General features: G+C 31.0%; 1 protein-coding gene across 3 annotated transcripts; it reads right to left on the bottom strand.

Annotated features, from left to right (window-relative positions):
* Nucleotides 1-1025: 1025 nt before the first annotated feature.
* LOC105768261 (kinesin-like protein KIN-14N) lies at nucleotides 1026-7061 on the bottom strand. 3 transcript variants are annotated; one of them, XM_012588094.2, is made up of 17 exons: nucleotides 6949-7061; nucleotides 5853-6104; nucleotides 5624-5768; nucleotides 5436-5545; nucleotides 5227-5346; nucleotides 4935-5138; nucleotides 4572-4748; nucleotides 4412-4486; nucleotides 4172-4318; nucleotides 3958-4096; nucleotides 3733-3842; nucleotides 3107-3268; nucleotides 2814-3022; nucleotides 2641-2722; nucleotides 2439-2543; nucleotides 2244-2348; nucleotides 1026-1433 (listed from the first exon to the last, which is right to left on the bottom strand). In XM_012588094.2, exons 2-17 carry the CDS (start codon nucleotides 6042-6044, stop codon nucleotides 1254-1256), a joined length of 2262 nt encoding a protein of 753 aa, XP_012443548.2. In that variant the 5' UTR covers nucleotides 6045-6104; nucleotides 6949-7061; the 3' UTR covers nucleotides 1026-1253. The 3 variants fall into 3 exon arrangements, with proteins under 3 accessions (XP_012443548.2, XP_012443549.1, XP_012443550.1); XM_012588095.2 differs by lacking the exon at nucleotides 6949-7061 and adding an exon at nucleotides 6589-6870; XM_012588096.2 differs by lacking the exons at nucleotides 5853-6104; nucleotides 6949-7061 and having other exon boundaries at nucleotides 5436-5543; nucleotides 5624-5766.
* Between the last annotated feature and the right edge of the window lie 13810 nt (nucleotides 7062-20871).

The following is a 20871-nucleotide window of genomic DNA, read 5'->3' as shown; positions in this document are numbered from 1 at the left end:
AATAATATAAATAATATAAAATGTGAAATTTAATTTAATAATATAAATAGTAAATATAAATAAAATTATTACTATTTATGTTTATTGATTTTTGGATAATTTTGATTTTTTATTTGAGTATAAAGAGTGAGAAGTAAATGTTTAGGGGGAAAATAAAAAGTTTTGGGGAATAAAAGTTTGAAGGAAAGTAAATAGGGGAGGAAAATTTTGGAGGGAAAATATTAAAAAAAAAATTGGAGGGGGGAGGGCTTGGGGTAGATGGGAGGTGGGAGGTGGGATGGAAAGGGAATAAAAGTTTTAGGGGAAAAGTGGGAAGGAGTAAAAATTTTGAGAGAAAATAAAAGGTTTTGAGAGTTTTTGGGAGTAAAATTTTGAGAAAAAGTAAATGGGAGAGTAAAATTTTAGTGGGAAATGGATTTTGGGTAGATTGGGGGTTGGGAGGGGAGGAGAGTAAAAGTTCTAGGGGGAAAGTGGGAAGGAGTAAAAGTTTTGAGGGAAAAGTAAAAAGGTTTAGGAGTTTAGGGTAAAACTGTCAAATATTATAGTTTGATATTCAAATTATTCGAATTATTCGAGTTATTCGAATTCGAAAACTTAACTCGATTCGAACTCGAAATTCGAAAAAAAAATTCGAGTTGATTCGAATAACTCGATTAACTCGAATAACTCGATTCGTTTAACTCGAAATTCGATTTTTTTTTCGATTTTTTCGAGTCGAATCGAGTTTTGCTCACTCCTACATGTACCCATCTGCGAGGTCCATAGTTGGCATGAATGGCAGCTCAAGCTCGTAGAGACAACAAGAAGAAGCAGATATTCTAAGATGCCTTATTTTTATTTCGTTGGTACGTGTTGCACTCTCTTGCAAACGCTTGATTTGGTAACAAAGAATAGATATAAATATATTATACAAAAACTCAATCGAGATCAAACCATTACGATTTCATAATCAAACATTAGTTTCTTCCTGCTTGAACTCAGCCTTTCAATTATATAAACGTATTAAAACAAAGAAATCAAAACTGTGAACTAAAATATTGCATTAATTCCACAAGTGGAAATGTTGAAGAAATCAAGTCAGTATAAGTAATATAAATGTGGTAAGTGAAGGGGTTGCTTGCTAAAAATACAAGAGCAATGGCTACTATACAGATGGGTACATGTTAGAATCTCTCTTTTCTCAATCTACTAATGCAATATAGATACATATGGCTAAATGAACCATGTAAAAAAGGTGGTTTTCATATATGAGATCAGCCATAGCTCAATCGAGAATTCGAAGTCCGGATGTTGAGTTGACGTCGGGGAGTCCCAATCTCACAAGCATTGACCCTAGCTGCGAAACGCAGTGAGCATAGGGATTCACCGGCTGAAGAGGGTTCGGGAGAGAGATTTACGAACATCAGAGTCTTTGAATCCCCACCTAAACAAGGCTAATCACCATAGGATAAGAGAAAATTAGACACTCAAGACGGGAAATACAAGGAGATAGAGGAGGGGTTGTAGATACCCTCAAACTCCAAACCTATTGAATATCATTTTTTGAGGATGATTGCATGAACCAACTGAGTTAAGTCGTAAATTCTGCTTTACTATGTTAATATGTTTTATTATTGATTGATATATGAATTCCATGTCTCCATAGGCAAAGACTATAACTTTAACTTCACAATTTATACTAACAATACATGCATTAATCATAAAAAGGCTGGTTAACCATAAGATAAAAGAAAATTACACTTAAGACTGAAAATCCAGGGGCAGCGGAATGGTTGCAAATACTCAGATTCAAATTCCGAACCTGGTGGATGCTATTTTCTTAAAGGATGGCTGCATGAACTAACCGAGTTAAGCTTCGGGTTCTACTTTACCATGTTTTATTATTGATTGATGTATGAATTCCATGTTTTCCATAGGCAAAGAATATAACTTTAATTGCATAACTTATACTAAAATGAAAATTTTTTAGGTTAAAGTTTTAAACAACATTAAATTTAAATGTTATAAAAAATGTAGATTTGCCATATTTTAGAGTTATGTGGGAAAAAAAAACAAAATTCTGTAATTTTTAAAACACGACAAGGACTATTTTCTTTTTCACATCATGATAAGTCAGCATTTCTAAGGTTCAACCTTACCGTCGTTTATAATATTACCTATGCCTATAATACAAAGACCCAACAAGTAGTTTAACCAACATTTTTGTTATATTCAGAATTGAAACTGCATGTGTAGAGAGTTACCTGAAGAAGATAAGTGAGTTTTGAGTTCCTAAATGGTACATGATCTTCCTTCTTTGCCAATGCAAATATAACATCGGCTAAAGACGATAGACTTTTATTAATGGCCTGAATAAAATCAAATAAAAGAAAAAAATCAAAAAAGGAAATGAGAAACAGAGTATACTGATATTAAGTAATAAGTTTAGGTAATAATACTTGAGTCTCTTTCAACCGGTCCCCTGTTGAGCCACTTTTGGATAGTCGTTCACTTCCAGCAAGATCGATTAGATTCAAGACACCTTGTACTTGTTGTTCAGTGCTCTGTCGATATATATACATGCATTAGTTCATGGCCGGAAAGATTGAGACTGGTATAGCATTATATTTACATGGATTATGGCAGAACATCGACTTGTACCTCATTAACACCAGTTATTCGCATTGTGAAGACAAAATGACTTCTCGATGATTGTTCATTCATTTGAGTTCTCCCCACGGACCTAAATGAGACAAACACAAACTTCATAAGAATTCTAATATTCTCGCCTCAAATTTTCAACCGACAATACGAGGCAACTCTAAAATGTTTACCTGCTTTGTGCAGCTCGGTCTAAAAGAAATGAGACCTCTCTACTACTTTGAACATCCACAATAGTTAGATCTGAGACTTGAGTGTTTCCATTGGCATCGTGTTTAATCATATATTGCTTTCCAGTAACACCATTTTCAAATCGTGATGAATCCCGGTTTGTTGATAACAAATCACGGATTGTTTCATTGTATATTTCTAACATTGAGACCTACGAATATTTTTCAAAGAAAAAAGTTGACTAAATTATCCAGAAAAGATATAAATATATCACAGAGCATAGATAGCAAACAACCTGCATTTCATATCTCCAGCCTTGATGTTGAAGAGCTTGTATAGTTTGAAATATTTGTTCTAACGAACGAGGTATTAATCCCTTCTCATCCGGCTGTCCCGGTTTGCCCATCATAGTGTAGGTTTTACCCGAACCAGTTTGCCCATAAGCAAAAATGCAAACCTATAAAAACATAAAATTGTTGCATGATGAATGAATGAATGAATGTATGCATATTTGTAGGTAAAAGTACCATGGAGGCCCCTGTACTAGAAGCCAAATTGCATTTTGCTCCCTCTACTCAAAAGATGGGAAATTAGTCCCTATACATTAAATCAAAGAGCAAATTGGTCATTTCTGTTAAAAATTTCATTTATTTATACTGTTAAAAGTTGGCGTGATTGAGAGAATAACCAGATAATGATACATGGTGTGTCATGTGTACCCCATACTAATGTACAGAGACCAATATTTAACAATAGAATGGATGGGATTTTTAATAGAAAGACCAGTTTGCTCTTTGATCTAACATACAAGGACTAATTTGCCCATTTTTTGAGTAAAGAGGGCAAAATGCAATCTGACTCCTAGTACAGGACTTCCATGGCACTATTACCTATATTTGTATGTATGTATGCATACAAAACCTTGTAACCATCAAGAGCACTTTGTACAAGTTGTGAGATTTCGACAAAAACTTCCTCTTGTGACACATCAGGCATAAATACTTTATCGAAAATGAAAGAATGCTTCTGCCCTGACAAAAAGACAAACATCAAATAAGCTTTTTAACTTCGAAAACAATATAATTCATACATAACAAGATCATAGAGCATTTGATAATAACTTATATATATATATTGGTTCATTACCGTTATGTGTCATGTCAATGCTGCGATCAAGGTATTCCATTACTGTGGGATAAGAGAAAACCTTCCCATGGTTACTTGAACTATCATCAGCCAATTGAGGACGCACTCGACAAAATACACGGATATTCCCCTTCAATTCCTACAATAGAAAAAGCGATCCGTTGGGATAATATATCTGCAGTAATGTAAACATAAGATATAGTTTAAAGATTACCAATATAGTATTATGCAACTTCTTTCGTAGCTTCTCTCCTTCTATAAGCTTAAATTCTGCATCTTCTAAGCATTTATGTAACTCCTCTATGATTTCCTTTTGTCCTTCAAACTCCTTTCTTTTCTCAAGTGCGAACGTATCAGACATCTAAGTTGAGAAAGAAGCATAATTATAATAGGAAGTTAACTATAATAATGATATAAATAATTTTTTGTCAAAAAAAGAAATAGAAGAAAGAACCTGTAATTTCCTCTCTGCAACCGCTAATTGATCGTGCAAAATTTGTATTTGATTACCTTGCGACAAGCATTTCTCCTGTAAAAGATGCAAAGCGTTTCATAATATATTCAATTATCCATGCCTAAGGGGAAATCAAAGTAAATGAGAAGCAAAACCAAACCTCCAATCCACTCGAGTTGGTTGCCAACTCTTTGTATTTCGATGCTTCAACAGCTAGACTTTGCGCTTGCTGTTGATATTGGTCACGATCGTCCTTAATCTGGTGTAGCTCCATTCTAAGACATGCAACTTCGTTCAGCAAAGCATCTTTTTGCTTCATAACCCCATCTTGTGAAGCCTAACGTACATAAATAATGATAAATGAAAAAATTTCCTCGAAAATCACTAGGGCAAACCTTACCATATGTAAATTCCAACAACTAACAATGAAGCATTGTGCATAACAAGCCATTGAAGGACTAGAGTACTACAAATGATAAAAGATATGCAATGAGAGACGACTTTCCAAGCCATGGAAACTTACTATAGATGAAGTGAGTTGATCTTGCAACGATTTATGTTCACCCCTTAAGTTATGAAGATTTTCCACAGCAGCCAATCTCTCTTTCTCACCGCGCTTAATGGTTTCATGAGCAGCGGTGACATCCGTCTGGAGTTTACTGTTATATATCTGTAAACTCGAGTTGTATTCTTGTAGTAGCTTGTACATATCATTTATCGATTCTATCTGCAACGTTCAAGAATCGCATAATTCAGCAATAGAAAAACCAAGGCACAAAAGACTTCGAATAAGATCGAATTTTTGTTATATTTACCCTTTGATTAGCACTATCAAGCTCAGCTCGAACTTTATCAAGCTCTTCGGAGAGAGAAGCCTTTGACCTTTCAATACTATCCCGAGCTTCTTTTTCTTTTACAAGAGAATCCATTGCAGCCTGATTGTTACATTCAAAAGAACTAATCATGTTCCGAACACAAAACACAATAACGAAGAAGTCTATGACTGAAACTCGTGTTTTCCTACCTTCTTCTCAGATTCTTCTTTCACGAGCTGCTCTTGTAAAGAAGCCAAGCTATTTCTTAGCTCCAAAATTATCAAATTCATTTCTTCATCCTTGTTTTTCAGAGCCATCTCTACAACAAAATAGATTAATTTACATAAAATAATCAATACGATTATAAAAATAAATATATAAAACAAAGATTCAATACCCATTTCATAGCATCTTCTTTCAGTTAATTCCAAAGCACTCCTTAATTTCTCTTGTTCAAATGCATATTCTCCTTCAAGTTCTTGGAACCATCTAATGCAAAGCCTAAGCCTCTTTATATACTCCATCATATTCTCACATCTCTCCTGAAAAGAGAAACAGAAACAAACTGAAAAAAATCGAAATGAATTCAAACTAAACACCTACAAATACAAGTTAAGCACACTCACCTTATAGTTAAACTTGTTCTTGGATTTCATTTTCTCACTCACTAATGCCTCCACATCCTCTCTAGTGAACTCAATGGCACCGCATTCAGAACCGGCATGGCTCACCGGCGTGCTATCGGGGCCAAGATCTTGGGAGCCATTTACAAGAGAAAAAGCTAGCCGGAGCCTACCATTATTTGGAGTGCCAATCATTTTTTGAAATCCAAGCTTTTGCCCCTTCTCTTCACTCACTTCAGCAGCAATGCATTTATTCTGCAAATCCAATAATAAAAAATTCCACCCAAAATTGTGAAGTTAAAAAAAAGAAAAAAAGTATTCAGCTTCCATTTTTTTTACTCTCAAATAATATTAGTCCATTAATGAAAAGTAGCTACAAAATTGAAACTTCACCCTAAAAACTGGGATAGAAAGCCGATCTGAACCCTAAAATGACAAACAAAAGGCACTTACTAGCAAAAATTGGTAAAAAAATAATATTAAAATATAAACACCAAAATGAAAAACGAAAGATACCCATTTACAAGAAGAACATGAAGAATAAATCTTTACCAAGAAAATGGGAAGAAAAAAAAAAGTCTTACACCATAACCAAATGCTGAAAAAAACACCCTTAAAAACCCCAGATTGATTTGTAACAACTTTTAAGTTCCAAAATGTAAAACAAAAGATACCCATTAATGAGAAGAACATGAAGAGACTGAATCTTTACCAAAGAAAGTGAAACTTTTTAACTTACTTTTGAAGTGCTTGGGGTTGTAGTGGAAGTAGTTGAGGGACTGGTAGTGTTATGATGAAAGGGAGGTTTATTCTGATTCTTTGAGCTCATTTTTGAAGAAAGAGAAGCTTGTGAGATCTAAACGGGACCGTGAATTGCATTCAAAGCTACCAACAATCACGGCCGTTGCTTTTACTAGCACGAAGATGGATGAATATGAATCAAGCATAAGACACTCATGAACACTCTCCAAAATTTTCTTTACTAATCTCCCCCCAAAAAAAAACCATTATATAATTTGTTTTTGGATTTTTTATTATTTATTTATTTATTTATTGATGGAAATGATTAAAAAAGAGTCGTTTTTTGGAGTTTTATTACCGTTGAGATCTGGCTGAATTTTGCTGGATGTTTGAAGCTTGAAGGGGGTCTCGTGTTGCTGGGCTGCTTGGGATGGCAATATTGCCCTTGCTTAATGCTGCATATTCCACTCTCCAAATAATTTGGGTTCATTATTAATAATTTATAAAATAAATATAAAAATGCGTCTTGAATCTGCTACTATGAACCATCCATGTTACTTGATGTTCATGGCTTGCCTTTTTCTTGGTAATACGTAATAATCTTTATAAGAACATTTTGTCGGTTGGCTTCATTCATGCAATATTTGTTGAATTCAGTAATGGTGCATGTCTGCATTAAGACATGTTAATGGGTCGAGTCTAACACCATGTTTGATTTGGTGTATTGGTGGCCTCTAATCGGTGGGCCCTACTTAATCCCTCTCTAATCCGCCGTTTGGTTCAATGTATTACTAATACGTGTGTAATCCATTACTTCCCTAATCGGTGAAAATCACCGATTTCTATTCCCCTCTTTTGCCCAGATTAGGTACCGCTTCAGCAAACCCTCCCTGTTTTACCCTCCCCATCCCCTTTGTTTCTCTTCTGTTCCTTCTACCTTCATCCGATTTGCTTCCTTGTTTCTTTACTTTTCTTTTCTGCCGATTTGCTCCCAGTTTATTTTCTTTTCTTTTCTGCCAATTTGCTCCCCCGTTTCTTTTCGGTTTTCAGATTAAAAGAATCAGGCCACGTTTGGTTGGCACCCTCTTTATTCTTGGGAGAATATCAATGCCTTTGTTTGGTTGGTTCCTCAAATGCGTAATAGGGATTGATCTTTGAATGCTTTGAATGGCCATTAGACCATGGCGAATAGAAATAAAGAAAATTCTTCCCAAAATCTCCTTCACACTTTCTCTGCAAATGCGTTCAAAGTTGCTTCTTTTATCACGACATTACACTTTCAGTTAGCGATTTTTCTTTTCAAGTTTAATTTCGTTTGGTTTCGTTCTTGCAATAATCAAATTTTGTTTAGAAGGGTTTTTGGTGATGGGTTTTCTTTAAATTTTTCTAAAATATAAGTTACAACTCAACTCCCAAGTCTCGTCTTTCGGGGAGATAATGTTTCGTTCTCTTATGGGAAACCTATGGACTAGAATTGAATTGCTTGGAGTCAATCGTAATCACCATATCGATCTCTTCCTCTTAATCCTTGTTTCTTCTTTGGAGAGGACAAAATAAACTAATTAATGGAGGAGATAACTCAAAATTTGATGAATTTATATTGTTTGTAATACTCACTCATATCTCTTTTGCAATATTTGTCATTCTTTAAGTTAGAGTTTTATTCCCAAATTTCTTCTTGATAATCACTTAGTCTTCATTATTGTATTTCTGATATTTGATTTGTTTGTGTTTGGAGATAAGGTGCAACAGATGAAAATTTATTAAGAAATATACGTTATAGTGCTTTGGAGCAGACAAGTTGATGTCCGGACACTAGAGGTCAAATGGAAAGCGAAGTTATGGTAGCAGGCAAGTATAGACGGCTCTGTCGGTATAAATAGAGTTGAAAATAGATATAGATGTATCGCATCCTCTTCCAAGTACAAGATGTCTCGATTCCCTATTATTGTAGTATAAATTCAACTAGTTTAGGTGGATCTACAATTTATTAACTTGGGGCATTACTTGTTGGCATTTCTTTGCGTTTATCACATTTATTGGTGTCAAAATACAATATCTTTGAAGTGTGTCATCTATTACTCTGTTAGATAATAACCTCTAATTTGAAATGGTTGTGTCGTTCTTCCGGTGTTCATGTATCGGGTTGGGTGACCTAAACATGCCATACTTCTTGCAACTTCTTTGTCAGTGCGATTACAATTAGGTCTCCTTTCCAATTTTGTTGTGACATTGGAACCTCTACATGTCTTGCTCATCTTTTTGTTTTGCCAATGATCTGATATTCTTTTTGGCGTTACCATCTAACATTACATATCCCTTTCTATTGTTGTATTGGAGCTATTACTTGTTGTGATGCATGGTGCATTCTCCTCCCATTGCAGCACACATGCAGATGCACTTGTTCTTTCTCACTTCCATTTTTTCATTCTCTTTGTCATTACATTGTATTTCTAAGCATTTGTCTTGTTGATTTGTTATTTTCTCTTGGTTGCTATTGTGACATATGTTTAGCTTCTTTCGATGGCATTGCAAAGGAACTTATCTTGTTTCGATGACACATATATTTTATTAATTATTGGATAGGTGGAGTATTCATTGTGTTTATACCAGTATTTTTGCAAAAACATACAACCATGACAGTATTTCATGTATGTGTCAACAACACATCTTGATCCAACTTACAATAGAATTCTAGTAATGATAACAATAAACTATCCACCAAATGAATTTTACAACTTTAACCTTAGAAAAAAGGGCATTATGTGCTATATAACAACAACATAAACTCCATTACTTTTCGGTTTTCATGATCGTAAATGGCATAAAATCCGAACTTAATGGCATAAAACAATAGAACTACGTTCTATTAGCGAAAGTAGATTATAAAGAACATTCTACATACCAATCAGCAAAATCACCCCAAAAGAACTCATATATTTCTCTCCCAACGTCCCCAAAGAAATATTTGTTATAACTCTCGATGTGACATCAATAAGCATATGCGCTTTGAGAGTAATTATTGTTTAGGTTGGGTTTGAAGTTCTTTTACTTGTCTATTTTGTGTTTATTTTGGATTTCTTTTAATGGTAATTGTTTATTTATCGCAAGCGAGTGTCGGATATGTTATATTGATTCTTATTTAGGGTGGAGAGTTGAAGCTTTGAACCGAAATGAATTAGTTTTTCCTTGAGCGGGCGCCATGAAAGGCCATCTTATAACTGGGAGTATGATGTTCACAAGCTCATGCACCTAGAGGAACCGACTTAAATTTTCCTTTCACACGATTGGCGCTCGTGACACTAATTATGGAAGCGGCAACAACTTGTTCGCTACAAAAAACAATTCAAAGATGAGGTAATTATAACCGATTGGTGGAAATGCATATATGTGAAAAAATGAAAATATTCATATCAAGCGTATTCGGTTTTCTTGTTGACCATTCTGGTTGCCCAATTTGCTCAAAAATTCAAACCATTTTATTGGTTTGAAGCTTACTTACACTGCAAATTCACCACTCTTGTTGAACATGAAGAGGGTGGTCGGCGACAAAATTTCTTGCACTCGATAATTGCCTTCCTGTATGCAAGTTCTTGTAGGTATCTATCATAAGTTTTGACCATTTCGTTTAGGTTCTTTCTTTTGGTCTTTCTTTGGAAGCTAATTAATGAATTCGGCTTTCTCGATCTTTTAGATTGTTGATATTTAATATGATCCAGGACCTTATGAGGTTCAATACGATGAAGAATGGTGGCAATAACACGAAATTGAACTGTCTTTCCTTTGACCTTCGGCGTGGAGACTTTGGGTGTGTGTATACATGACATTTTTGTTTTGGCCATGCCACTCATCTCGCTTCGCTCTCTCTTGGGTGGTTTTACAAGAACTAGTGAGCCGACAACCTTTGTTCTAATATGTAGGAGAACACACTCGACATGCAAAAATCGATGTTCAAACTTTTTGATGTTGTAAAACTATATAACATATGGATTATGATGTAGAATTTCATTTTCATCTAACTTTTCTTAATATAAGTTAATTATGTTTATGCGAATATAATTCTCAAGTTATATTTTGATTTTAGTAAATTCATATAAGAACATTTTATTATTAAGAATTTTATGAAATTATATATTATTATTAAATTATATTTAATATTAATTATTTTAAATTGTATAAATTCATATAAGAAAAATTATTATCAATAATTTTATGAAATTATATATTATTATTAAATTATATGTAATAATAATTATTTTAAATTATACAAATTCATATAAGATAATTTATTAGTTATAATTATTTTAAATTTTATTAAGTCATATATTTTAATTAAAATATATTTAATATTAATCATTTCAAATTATCTTTTATAGTATCATATATTACGATTTGAGTAAATTCATATCGAATATTAATTATTAAAATTTTATTAAATTATATATTTTAATTATAATATATTTAATATATTTAATAATAATTATGTTTAAATATGATTAAATTATTTATTATTGATAATAATAATCTTATTAAAATTTAAATAACAATAACAATAATCATTTACCAAAATAAATTTATGCTAAGGGTATTCTAGTTATTTTAGTTTTTTCCATTATGCTATTATACCTCTATTCCATTCAACCAAATACAAGATTACTATTACGCCTCTATTCCATTACATTCAACCAAACAGTTGATTTGCTATTACACATCTATTCCATTACACCTCTAATCCAATACACATCTAATCCAATACAGCAACCAAACGTGCCTAAGTATTATATTAATATATTTTATGTTTTTCTAAGTCTAGCTTGATTCAAATATATGTTTAAAATTTTATTCAATTTTTTCATTTTCAAATAAACTTTCGTAAATATATAATTATTCAAATATATGTTTATACTTGTAAATGTGTTTTCTTTTAAAAAATTTTTGTGTTTTCCATTTAATGATAATATTTTTATCTTTATATAAATAAATTTATCTTCAATTGATTTTACTGCATTAATGTATATATTAGATTACAATAAATTCATGAGGTTGGACGAAAAAAGATATTATAAAACTAATTTATTTATTAAAAATAAAATAAAATGTTATTAAAATGGTAAAGTTAAAAATTTATGATTTATAATGTCATTAGTTTAAATTTTACCACCTGAAAAATTTTATTAATTAATAAAAATATGAAAAGATAAAAAAATATTCTAATATTGATATAACGTACTCTGTAAAATGAATAATTTATTATTATTATTTCCGTAACATCATCTCAACAACTTAAATAATAATATAAATAGAGGCGGATTTAGGGGTGGCAAGAGGCCCGACCCCCCTAAAATATAAAATTATTATTTAAGTTTTTAAAAATTATAAAGATATAGACTATAAAAAATTAAAATTTCTTTCGGCCCCTAAAATTTTGTCCTGGCTTCGCTCCTGAATATAGATGTATATATGGATCACAAAATTTTAATAATATTTTATTAAGAAAAAAGAAAAAGAACGATAAAATCTTAAATTTAGGTAGAAAATTTAATCTAATGGAATTGCTTCCTTGCCAAGCAAAAAAAATTTTCCTCATGATTTTATTGATTAAATGCAAAAAAAAATTTAAGCAGTTAGGTATGAAGAATTATAGCATTGGAAAATATTTGAATACATTTAGAATTAAATAAATAAAAGTTGGGATAATAAAATTGATGATGATCAACTAAATTTCAGCAAATAGCACCCATTTTTATTTATTACAATAGCCATTGATGAGATCTGTGTCTGGTCTGACGAAAAAATGAGCTGAATCTCATCATTAATTTGCTGAATTAAGTCAAATACTGTTATTGTCTGCGTTTAGGGTAAGAAAAATAATGGATATTAATTAATAAAAACATAAGTTATTTATTGATTTGAAGTCTATTTTTTAAAAAAATTTTAGAGATATATGGCCACAGATTGACATATAAAGGTAATATTTACTCTACGCACAGTTAACATGGTTGCAGATTTCATGGTAGCATTAGTAGAAAATATTCCTCTTGATTTTAAAATTCATGATGTTCACTTAAGATGATCGAAATGGAAATTCTATAAGACAGCATTAGTGTCAGATATAATTCCTATTATGGCTAAATGTATTTAGCTTCCTTATCAACCAAAAAAAATTTAGAGATATATTTTTATTGAGAAAGTAACCACTTCCATTAATGTAAAATTCAATTCGTGTTACCCCTCTTTCGTATATTTTTCTATGATTAGTATTTTAATAATTTAATTGTTAAATTTTATATTTTATTTTTTTGGATCATGTATGTCAATTTTGACATAATTTTAAAATTTTTTAACTATTTATTTTATGTAAAAAAAAAACTTCCAAATACACCTAATCATGGGTTGAGTCACCTGTTCAGGCCTGGTAGGCCGGCCTGAAAAATGGGAGGGTTTGAGCAAAAATATAGGTTCGAAAAAAGGGTTTGGACAAAAAATAAGACCTATTTTTTAAACGAGCTGGGTCTCGAGTAGGATTTTTGTCTCGAGCCCAGCTCGAATTAGTTGTTTTGCTGTTGTTTTGTTACCATTTTGCTATTATATTACTACTATTTTGTTGTTGTTGTTTAAATATTATATAACTCTTGTTTTATTGTTAATTTTGCTACTATTTTAGAGGCATTTGCTTGTTAAGTTGCAACTATATTAGTGTTATTTAAGTATAAAGTTTTTTAATATATTTTCAATTTATTGGAAAAATATATATTTTAATATTTTAGTGTATTTGATGTATTATATTTTTAAAATTTTTTAATATAAAAATAATATAAAAAAATTAATATGGGCGGCCTAAGTCGGACTTGGGCTCAAGCCTAGGTTACGAGCTTAAAATATTTGCATCGGTTCAACCTGGCTCATGATCAGGTCTACTTCCAACTATTCAAATAAATAATAATATATATCGATATGATAGATATATTGAACCAATACGAAAATTTACATGCATGAAAAATACAATTATATCAATAAATACAACCGTTGAATTATTAAAATATTAATTGTATAAAATATACACAAGAATACAAAACAACTTTAAATTTATATTGTATAACTAGATTCCTCTCCATATTTATTTATTAAATTAGATAAATAAATTATTCAGTTATCAATGATAAAAAAAAAACTGTTCCAAACTTTTTTAGAGATTACATACTATCATGAAAAGATTTTCATTATTTATTAATTTAGTCATTAGATTAAAACAGAATTAACTTTAAACCCTATGTGATGGCATGATAATCAAGAGTGTTCACCACCTCGGTGTGGTCTAAATTTAAATCACACTAATGATGTTTGTTATTCAGGTTTTATCCTATTATTGTAATTAAAAATAAATAAATTTGGATACAAAATGTTTCAAAAGGAAGTTCTAAATGTTAGGAAAAAATATACAAATTTAATTTAAATTTATTTATTTAATTAATTCATATATATATAATTATTTGAAATTCAATTAGATATAGCATGTGGATGAACTTCTTTAAATACAAAATTTAAAAATCATACAGCAGTGTTTTAGGATAGGTTAGATATAGCTAAATAGGCTACCATGTGGATCCATTTATTAAATATATCATTTAAAAAGAAAACAAAAATTAAATCATTTTTCTAGAGGGATCTAATGTCAATTTTCATTCAATTGTTTTAAATATCATTAAAAATTAAAATTAAAAGTTTAAGTTAGTTAATATCAAATTTAGTCTTCAACGTTTACATCTTTTATCAAATTAGTCTTTATTTTTTTAGTTAAATTTTACCTTTAACATTTCAAAAAAAAGGTAAATATTTTTTAAACTATGCGACAACTTGCATGGCAGTCCGCATGTACTTTCATGCTGATAGGGCACTATTTGTCTTATAGCCATGTCAACAATTAATTTTAAAAAATATTTAAAATTCAAAAAATAGCATGAAGTATATGTAGTTTGTCGTTCAAGTTGTCATGTTTAGAAATTTAACGTTTTAGTCAGTATTTTTATTAAAAAGCAACAACTTTATTCTTTTTTTGAAAGGTTGATGGTCAAATTCGAGGTTTTTTAAAGGTTAATGATCAAATTTAATTAAAAATAAGGACTAAATTGACAAAAAAATATAAATGTTGAGAGCTAAATTTGGCATTATACCTTTTGAAATTGACCCTCAAGTCCCACCATATTTTGTTTTCATGTGAGTTAGATTTTAGTTTGAATTATTCCAATTCTTAATTTATTTATGCTTTGTATTTAGTTTTATTCTATTTTGTATTTACTCAAATATGTACTTGTGATTATACTATAATTATATTATATCTTTATTTGTAAACTTTAAAAATAAAATAATTAACAAAATACATTCTTTTTAATATTTTTAGTAGGTCGATACATGCTAAATCAACTCGGGACTTATTGTGAGCAACAATCTCTTTAAATAAAAATAAAAAGTAATAAAATAAATTTAAATGAGTTAGTTATAAATCTATAAAAAATATTTATAACCATTTGTTCAGGTTCACATCAAACGGTATTTTAATAATTTTTATATTTTTATAATTTTATAATAACCTTTTAATAATCATTTAGAAAATCACATCTAGGATGAACCTAGGCTAATGGTGGCCCAAGTTCAAATGAATTTAAAAATCTTTTGTCCACGTTCATCCCAGATTTTTAAATAATTAATTTTGAAAAGTATTTATTTTTAAGATTTTTATATATTTTTAAATGTTTTTACTAGCCTGGTCTATATGATGTACATATGGACGCTAGTCATTTTTGATTGGTTTGTCAATCATGTCAGCAAAACTTAACATATAAACTTAGTCAACATTAATAAAAGAACTTGATTGATTAAATTTTTCATTTTAAGGACTTAATTGAATGCTAAACTTCGTTGATGGTTTAATTGAATTTTTTTACCAAGTGTTTTTTTACTAATAAACCTTTAACATAAAATAATTTTGGGTTATTGAGCCTAATCATTACGCTTATTGGACTATAGTTGAACCAAAGCATTACAAGACCATAGTGCATAGTGAAACAAAAAGAAGAAGAAAAACAATACTATAGTGCATGAATAGTAAGATTCCTTAGCTTAGTAATCATACCAATTTGTTCAAACTTTTAATCTTTGACATTATTTTCAACCATGATATCATATATTTATTTAGTAAACTCAGGGTAAAAATGAAAAGAAAATTATGTAATTTATATTTTATAAAATTTATATAAAAAATCATGCTTTCAATGTAAAAAAAAAAAAGAGCTGTTTTGAGTTTAAATTTCATTATTATATTAAATTATGTCATATTTATGATATGAGCAAAATAAATTTTATGTATTTTTTTAATTTATTCAACAACGATTATAGGTAGACTGGTAAATAAATTGTATATATATATATATATATATATATATTATTAAACATGTTTTGGATCTTTAAATACGTGGTTTCTAGTTTTTAGTTAAATATTTTATAAAATTATGATAAAACAAAACACCATCACAATAATATTAAGTATCATTTAAAAGAAAAGGTATATTAGCGAAAATTCTACCAAGTATTTGTCAAAAAAAAATCAAACTTTTTATTTAGAAATTTTAGCATTGGCATAGCGTTAGAAATCCTTGTTAGGATCATCCCGATTAAGCAACGAACAAGTAAAAATAGTAGAAGAAATTGAGAAGATGAACACACAAATTTAACGTGGAAAAACCCCTCAAAAGAGGATAAAAAACCACGGGCAAAGATAATTTTACTATAATGGCAAAAGAATGAAGAGTACAAAAGATGGAGATAAAAACTAAACCCCGAAAACCCGAAAAACAAAGAACCCTCAAAATGTAAACATAAAATTCTCTGAATGTGTTATGAGTTCTAATCTAATGGGTGTCTCTTAATTCTAAGATTGTAAAGAGCCTATTTATAGGCTAAATTAGTAAGTCAAATAAACTATACTAATAAATGTTAAATATATTATACTAATAAATACTAAATCTTCTAGAAAGAAAATATATTTTTGTTTAACTTGACTTGCAAGCAATCTCTTAGAATTTGTGTCACACAATTCTAACAATCTCCACCTTGACACAAATTCTTTCAATGCCATCTTTGCCAAAACCCGCCACGGGCCTATCTTGAACTATGCAGGGAATTAACTGAGTCGAATCTATGCTTAGAAGCTGGAAGACTTCTAGCCTTCGACTTGTGCACTGCCAAATCAAAACTAACCCGGTGCGATTTTCACAAATCTGAGGCCCTAACTTTTCAAAACACTGCATCCAAAAGAGAACCTCTCTTCAACAAGCGGTCATACCTTTTTCCCTCCTATGACCAAGTTGCATCCGCTTCAAATGAGTTGACTTTGATTCCAGAAGCAGACGAGGACGTCCGATTTCACCGATCCACCGTAGAACCTTCCGAATATAAAGACGCGGTTCTTTTACCTTTTAACAAAACGAGAGCTCCACGAGATACTTTAATGTCGCTTGACTCGATGTTGATTCGCATCCTTTCAAGTCTAAAATACTCAAGGAGATGAGATTCTTTCGTAAATCAGGTACATACCTGACATCTGAGAGTGTCCTAATCGTCCCATCGTGTATCCTAATTTTAACAGTACCAATACCGATTATTTTACTAGATGAATCGTTTCCCATGTGCACAACTCCACCTTCAACTGAACTGTATGTGGAGAACCATTCTCTATTGGGACACATGTGGAAAGAACATCCTGAATCTAGGATCCACTCAGACGTAAGCTTGGAATTATCACTCGTTGACACTAACAAGAAATCATCATCGGCTTCATCGTCCAAATTAGCACCAGCTACATCTTCCTCGTTACCCTCAGCAACTCTTTTATTTCGCAGTTTATAACAATCTGCTTTAACGTGACCTAACTTTTTACAATAGCGACACCTTTTGTCTTGTTTCTTTGATGCTACCAAAACGGAAGCTTGCCTATCTGCTTTGCTATTCAAACCAAACTCATTGTCGAGTTTGTCTCTACTCAACAAATAACCCTTCACATCTTCGAACGAGAGTTTGTCTCTGCCATAAATCAGGGTCTCCCTGAAAGACTTGTATGAAGAGGGTAAAGAGCACAATAATACCATAGCTTGATCTTCATCGTCAATATGAACCTCAACGTTCTTTAAATCATTTAAAAGAGTAATGAATTGACTGATGTGATCTTTAAGAAGCTCACCTTCGTTCATGCGAAACGTAAATAGACGTTGTTTCAACACTAAACGGTTAGCCAAAGACTTAGTCGCATAAAGAGTTTCTAACCTTTTCCACAAGGCGAATGAGGTCTTCTCCATCAATACCTCCTGCAATACTGTATTCGCGAGGCACAACTGGATTGCAGACAATGCCTTTTCATCAAGCTCTTCCCATTCTGTTTGATTTAGATTCTTAGGCTTATTCCCTGTAACAACCTTTTTCAAGCCATTTTGAACTAGAATTGCCATCATCCGAACTTGCCACAGATTGAAATTTGTCTCACCATCGAACTTCTCAATTTCAAACCTTGTTGCTGCCATCTCTGAAGCAGGCTGATCTATGAAAGTTAAACTAGCTCGATACCACTTGTTAGGATCGTCCGATTAAGCAACGAACAAGTAAAAATAGTAGAAGAAATTGAGAAGATGAACACACAAATTTAACGTGGAAAAACCCCTCAAAAGAGGATAAAAAACCACGGGCAAAGATAATTTTACTATAATGGCAAAAGAATGAAGAGTACAAAAGATGGAGATAAAAACTAAACCCCGAAAACCCGAAAAATAAAGAACCCTCAAAACGTAAACTTAAAATTCGCTGAATGTGTTATGAGTTCTAATCTAATGGGTGTCTCTTAATTCTAAGATTGTAAAGAGCCTATTTATAGGCTAAATTAGTAAGTCAAATAAACTATACTAATAAATGCTAAATATATTATACTAATAAATACTAAATCTTCTAGAAAGAAAATATATTTTTGTTTAACTTGACTTGCAAGCAATCTCTTAGAATTTGTGTCACACAATTCTAACAATCTGATATACCTTTTTCTTTCTCAAGCTCATAATAGAATTTCCCATAATTGTATTTGGTAATTTTCTAACGAATTTGGATTCGGTTGATAGATAATAACAACTTAATCAACCACTTAATATATAGTATACATAGATAAATATGAAGAGAAACCGTCATTGATTGATTTGACGGTTAAATTACTATTATATAACGAACAATATTTTTATAAAGACAATACATGACATACACATGAATGACATTTAAGTAATGTTAATGTTGAAATTTGATTTTTTTTTGTATTATTTATTTTTTTTCAATGGTAAAAAAATGTTAAGAATTTTCTTTTTGAGTGACAAGAGGAGGATAGAACACTGATAAACAAAAGAGGAAAACTAAATGATGTAGGCACTAGAATGAGTTGCTTCAACCATGTCCCCCAACAAACTATTAAAGACTTCCATAGGTGGTCTATCAAACTTCATTAAACCAAGGTCGGTATTAGCAACCATATTTGCCATGCTGTCTGCAACAAAATTTGCTCCGCAAAAGACATGAGACCCGAACCTGCCAATGTCGATGACAAAGTTCTTTTGTATTGCATGTAATGCTCAAGATGTTGTTGATCATTTGGACTGCTACAACACTATCACTTTTGAGTATCACTTGTTTAAAACCTGTTTCCCATGCTATGGTTAGACCATCAAGGATCGCCCATGTTCCCAAGTTTCGATTGAACCCAAGCTGAAGCTCCAAATGTTGCTATCACGTAAAACACCTACAGCTGAAGCTCAATTGGTAGTTTTTTTTTTATTGCCCCATCAGTATTTATTTTAATCCATCCATTTTTTTGGAGGTTGGCATTTGTTGGGTTTAGCACATTCAACATCCTTCTCAATCTCTTAGTCCAATTGATACTTTGTGACATAATGTCATGTATGCTATAATTTCTGCTGCTGGAAACTTGGTTCCTTTGCTCCAAATGCACCAACAGGTAATGCCAAAAAGGGATACCCACTCGACCTCATCGATCAAAATTTAATTTGAACTACAAACTTTATGTTAGAAACAATTCAATCAGTAAGATGTAATGAAAAAAACTAGTAGTGAGTTCGAACTTGGATGTCACCTCTCTGTTGGACTATTGATAGGGTATAACGGGAATGATCGAAATTAAATTGTTTCACTTGAGAAAAAATATTTCATATCTGACTTGTAAAGAAGAAATAAACAAATTTAGTAATAAAGAAAATGAAACAAGAAAAGAAGGAATTTGAGAACAAATAAAAATTATACATAAAGAAGAAATATAAATTAAAAAAATAAAGTGAAAGATGGATCGAATAAATCAATGGATGTGATGGATAGTTGGATATGTGTCCAATTGAACCATTTGTGATATAAATCTCAATAAACTCAATTAATGGTTCTAATCAACCTTCCAATAAATAATCATTGGCAAATTGAAAGATGAAGAATGAATTCTCACGATTCCTTGAAGAAAATCGAGAAGAAAACTATTTCTAAAAACCACAAAAAAAAATCTTACATAAAGAAACTAACTCTCACAGTTGAAAACTTTATTAATGAAAACAGTTATATATCTAATGAACAATAAAGAAGCCTTTATATAGGCTAGCTAATTACATCCAAATAAAACTTTAAAATATACTAAAATTTTAATTAATCTAAACAAGAAGTAGTTTTAAACTAAACTTTCTTATTTGACTAAGAAATATAAAACTCTTAAACAACTTAAAATACTTAAGCAATATTATTCAAAATTCGGAATAAATAAATAATAAAATAATAAAAATTAATAAATACAATATTGGGCTCATATATAATAAAAATTAAGCTTAAAAATCGAACCCAATATGATTTAAACTCAAATTAAAAGTCTGAAACTCATAATTTCCGTAATCATCTTGTCTAGAAATTCTGTTCGCACAGTTTTCACTAAAACATACATAATTTAAGCTCCCAAACTTGAAATTTAGTGATTCAAAGTGAATTGTGAAGCTAAGAGATAGATCTCCGAACACTATGAAGACATCTAATCCCAAAAATGCCTAGATCCCATCCACAAAGTAGTTGAAAGTTGGCTGATTTTCCAAACTTAAAAATTGGCAGCTTCAGTTAATGGAATTTAATAAATTCCATCTCATCTGTGCATGTATCATTCCCCCTTTCCTAAAAAAGATTCGTCCCTAAATCTTGTCTTTGGCGGAACAAGAAA

Source organism: Gossypium raimondii, chromosome 5 (assembly GCF_025698545.1).
Source record: "Gossypium raimondii isolate GPD5lz chromosome 5, ASM2569854v1, whole genome shotgun sequence".
Taxonomy (NCBI): Eukaryota; Viridiplantae; Streptophyta; class Magnoliopsida; order Malvales; family Malvaceae; genus Gossypium; species Gossypium raimondii.
The sequence above is the reverse complement of the archived record's forward strand: the minus strand, read 5'-3'. Positions and strand labels throughout refer to the sequence as shown.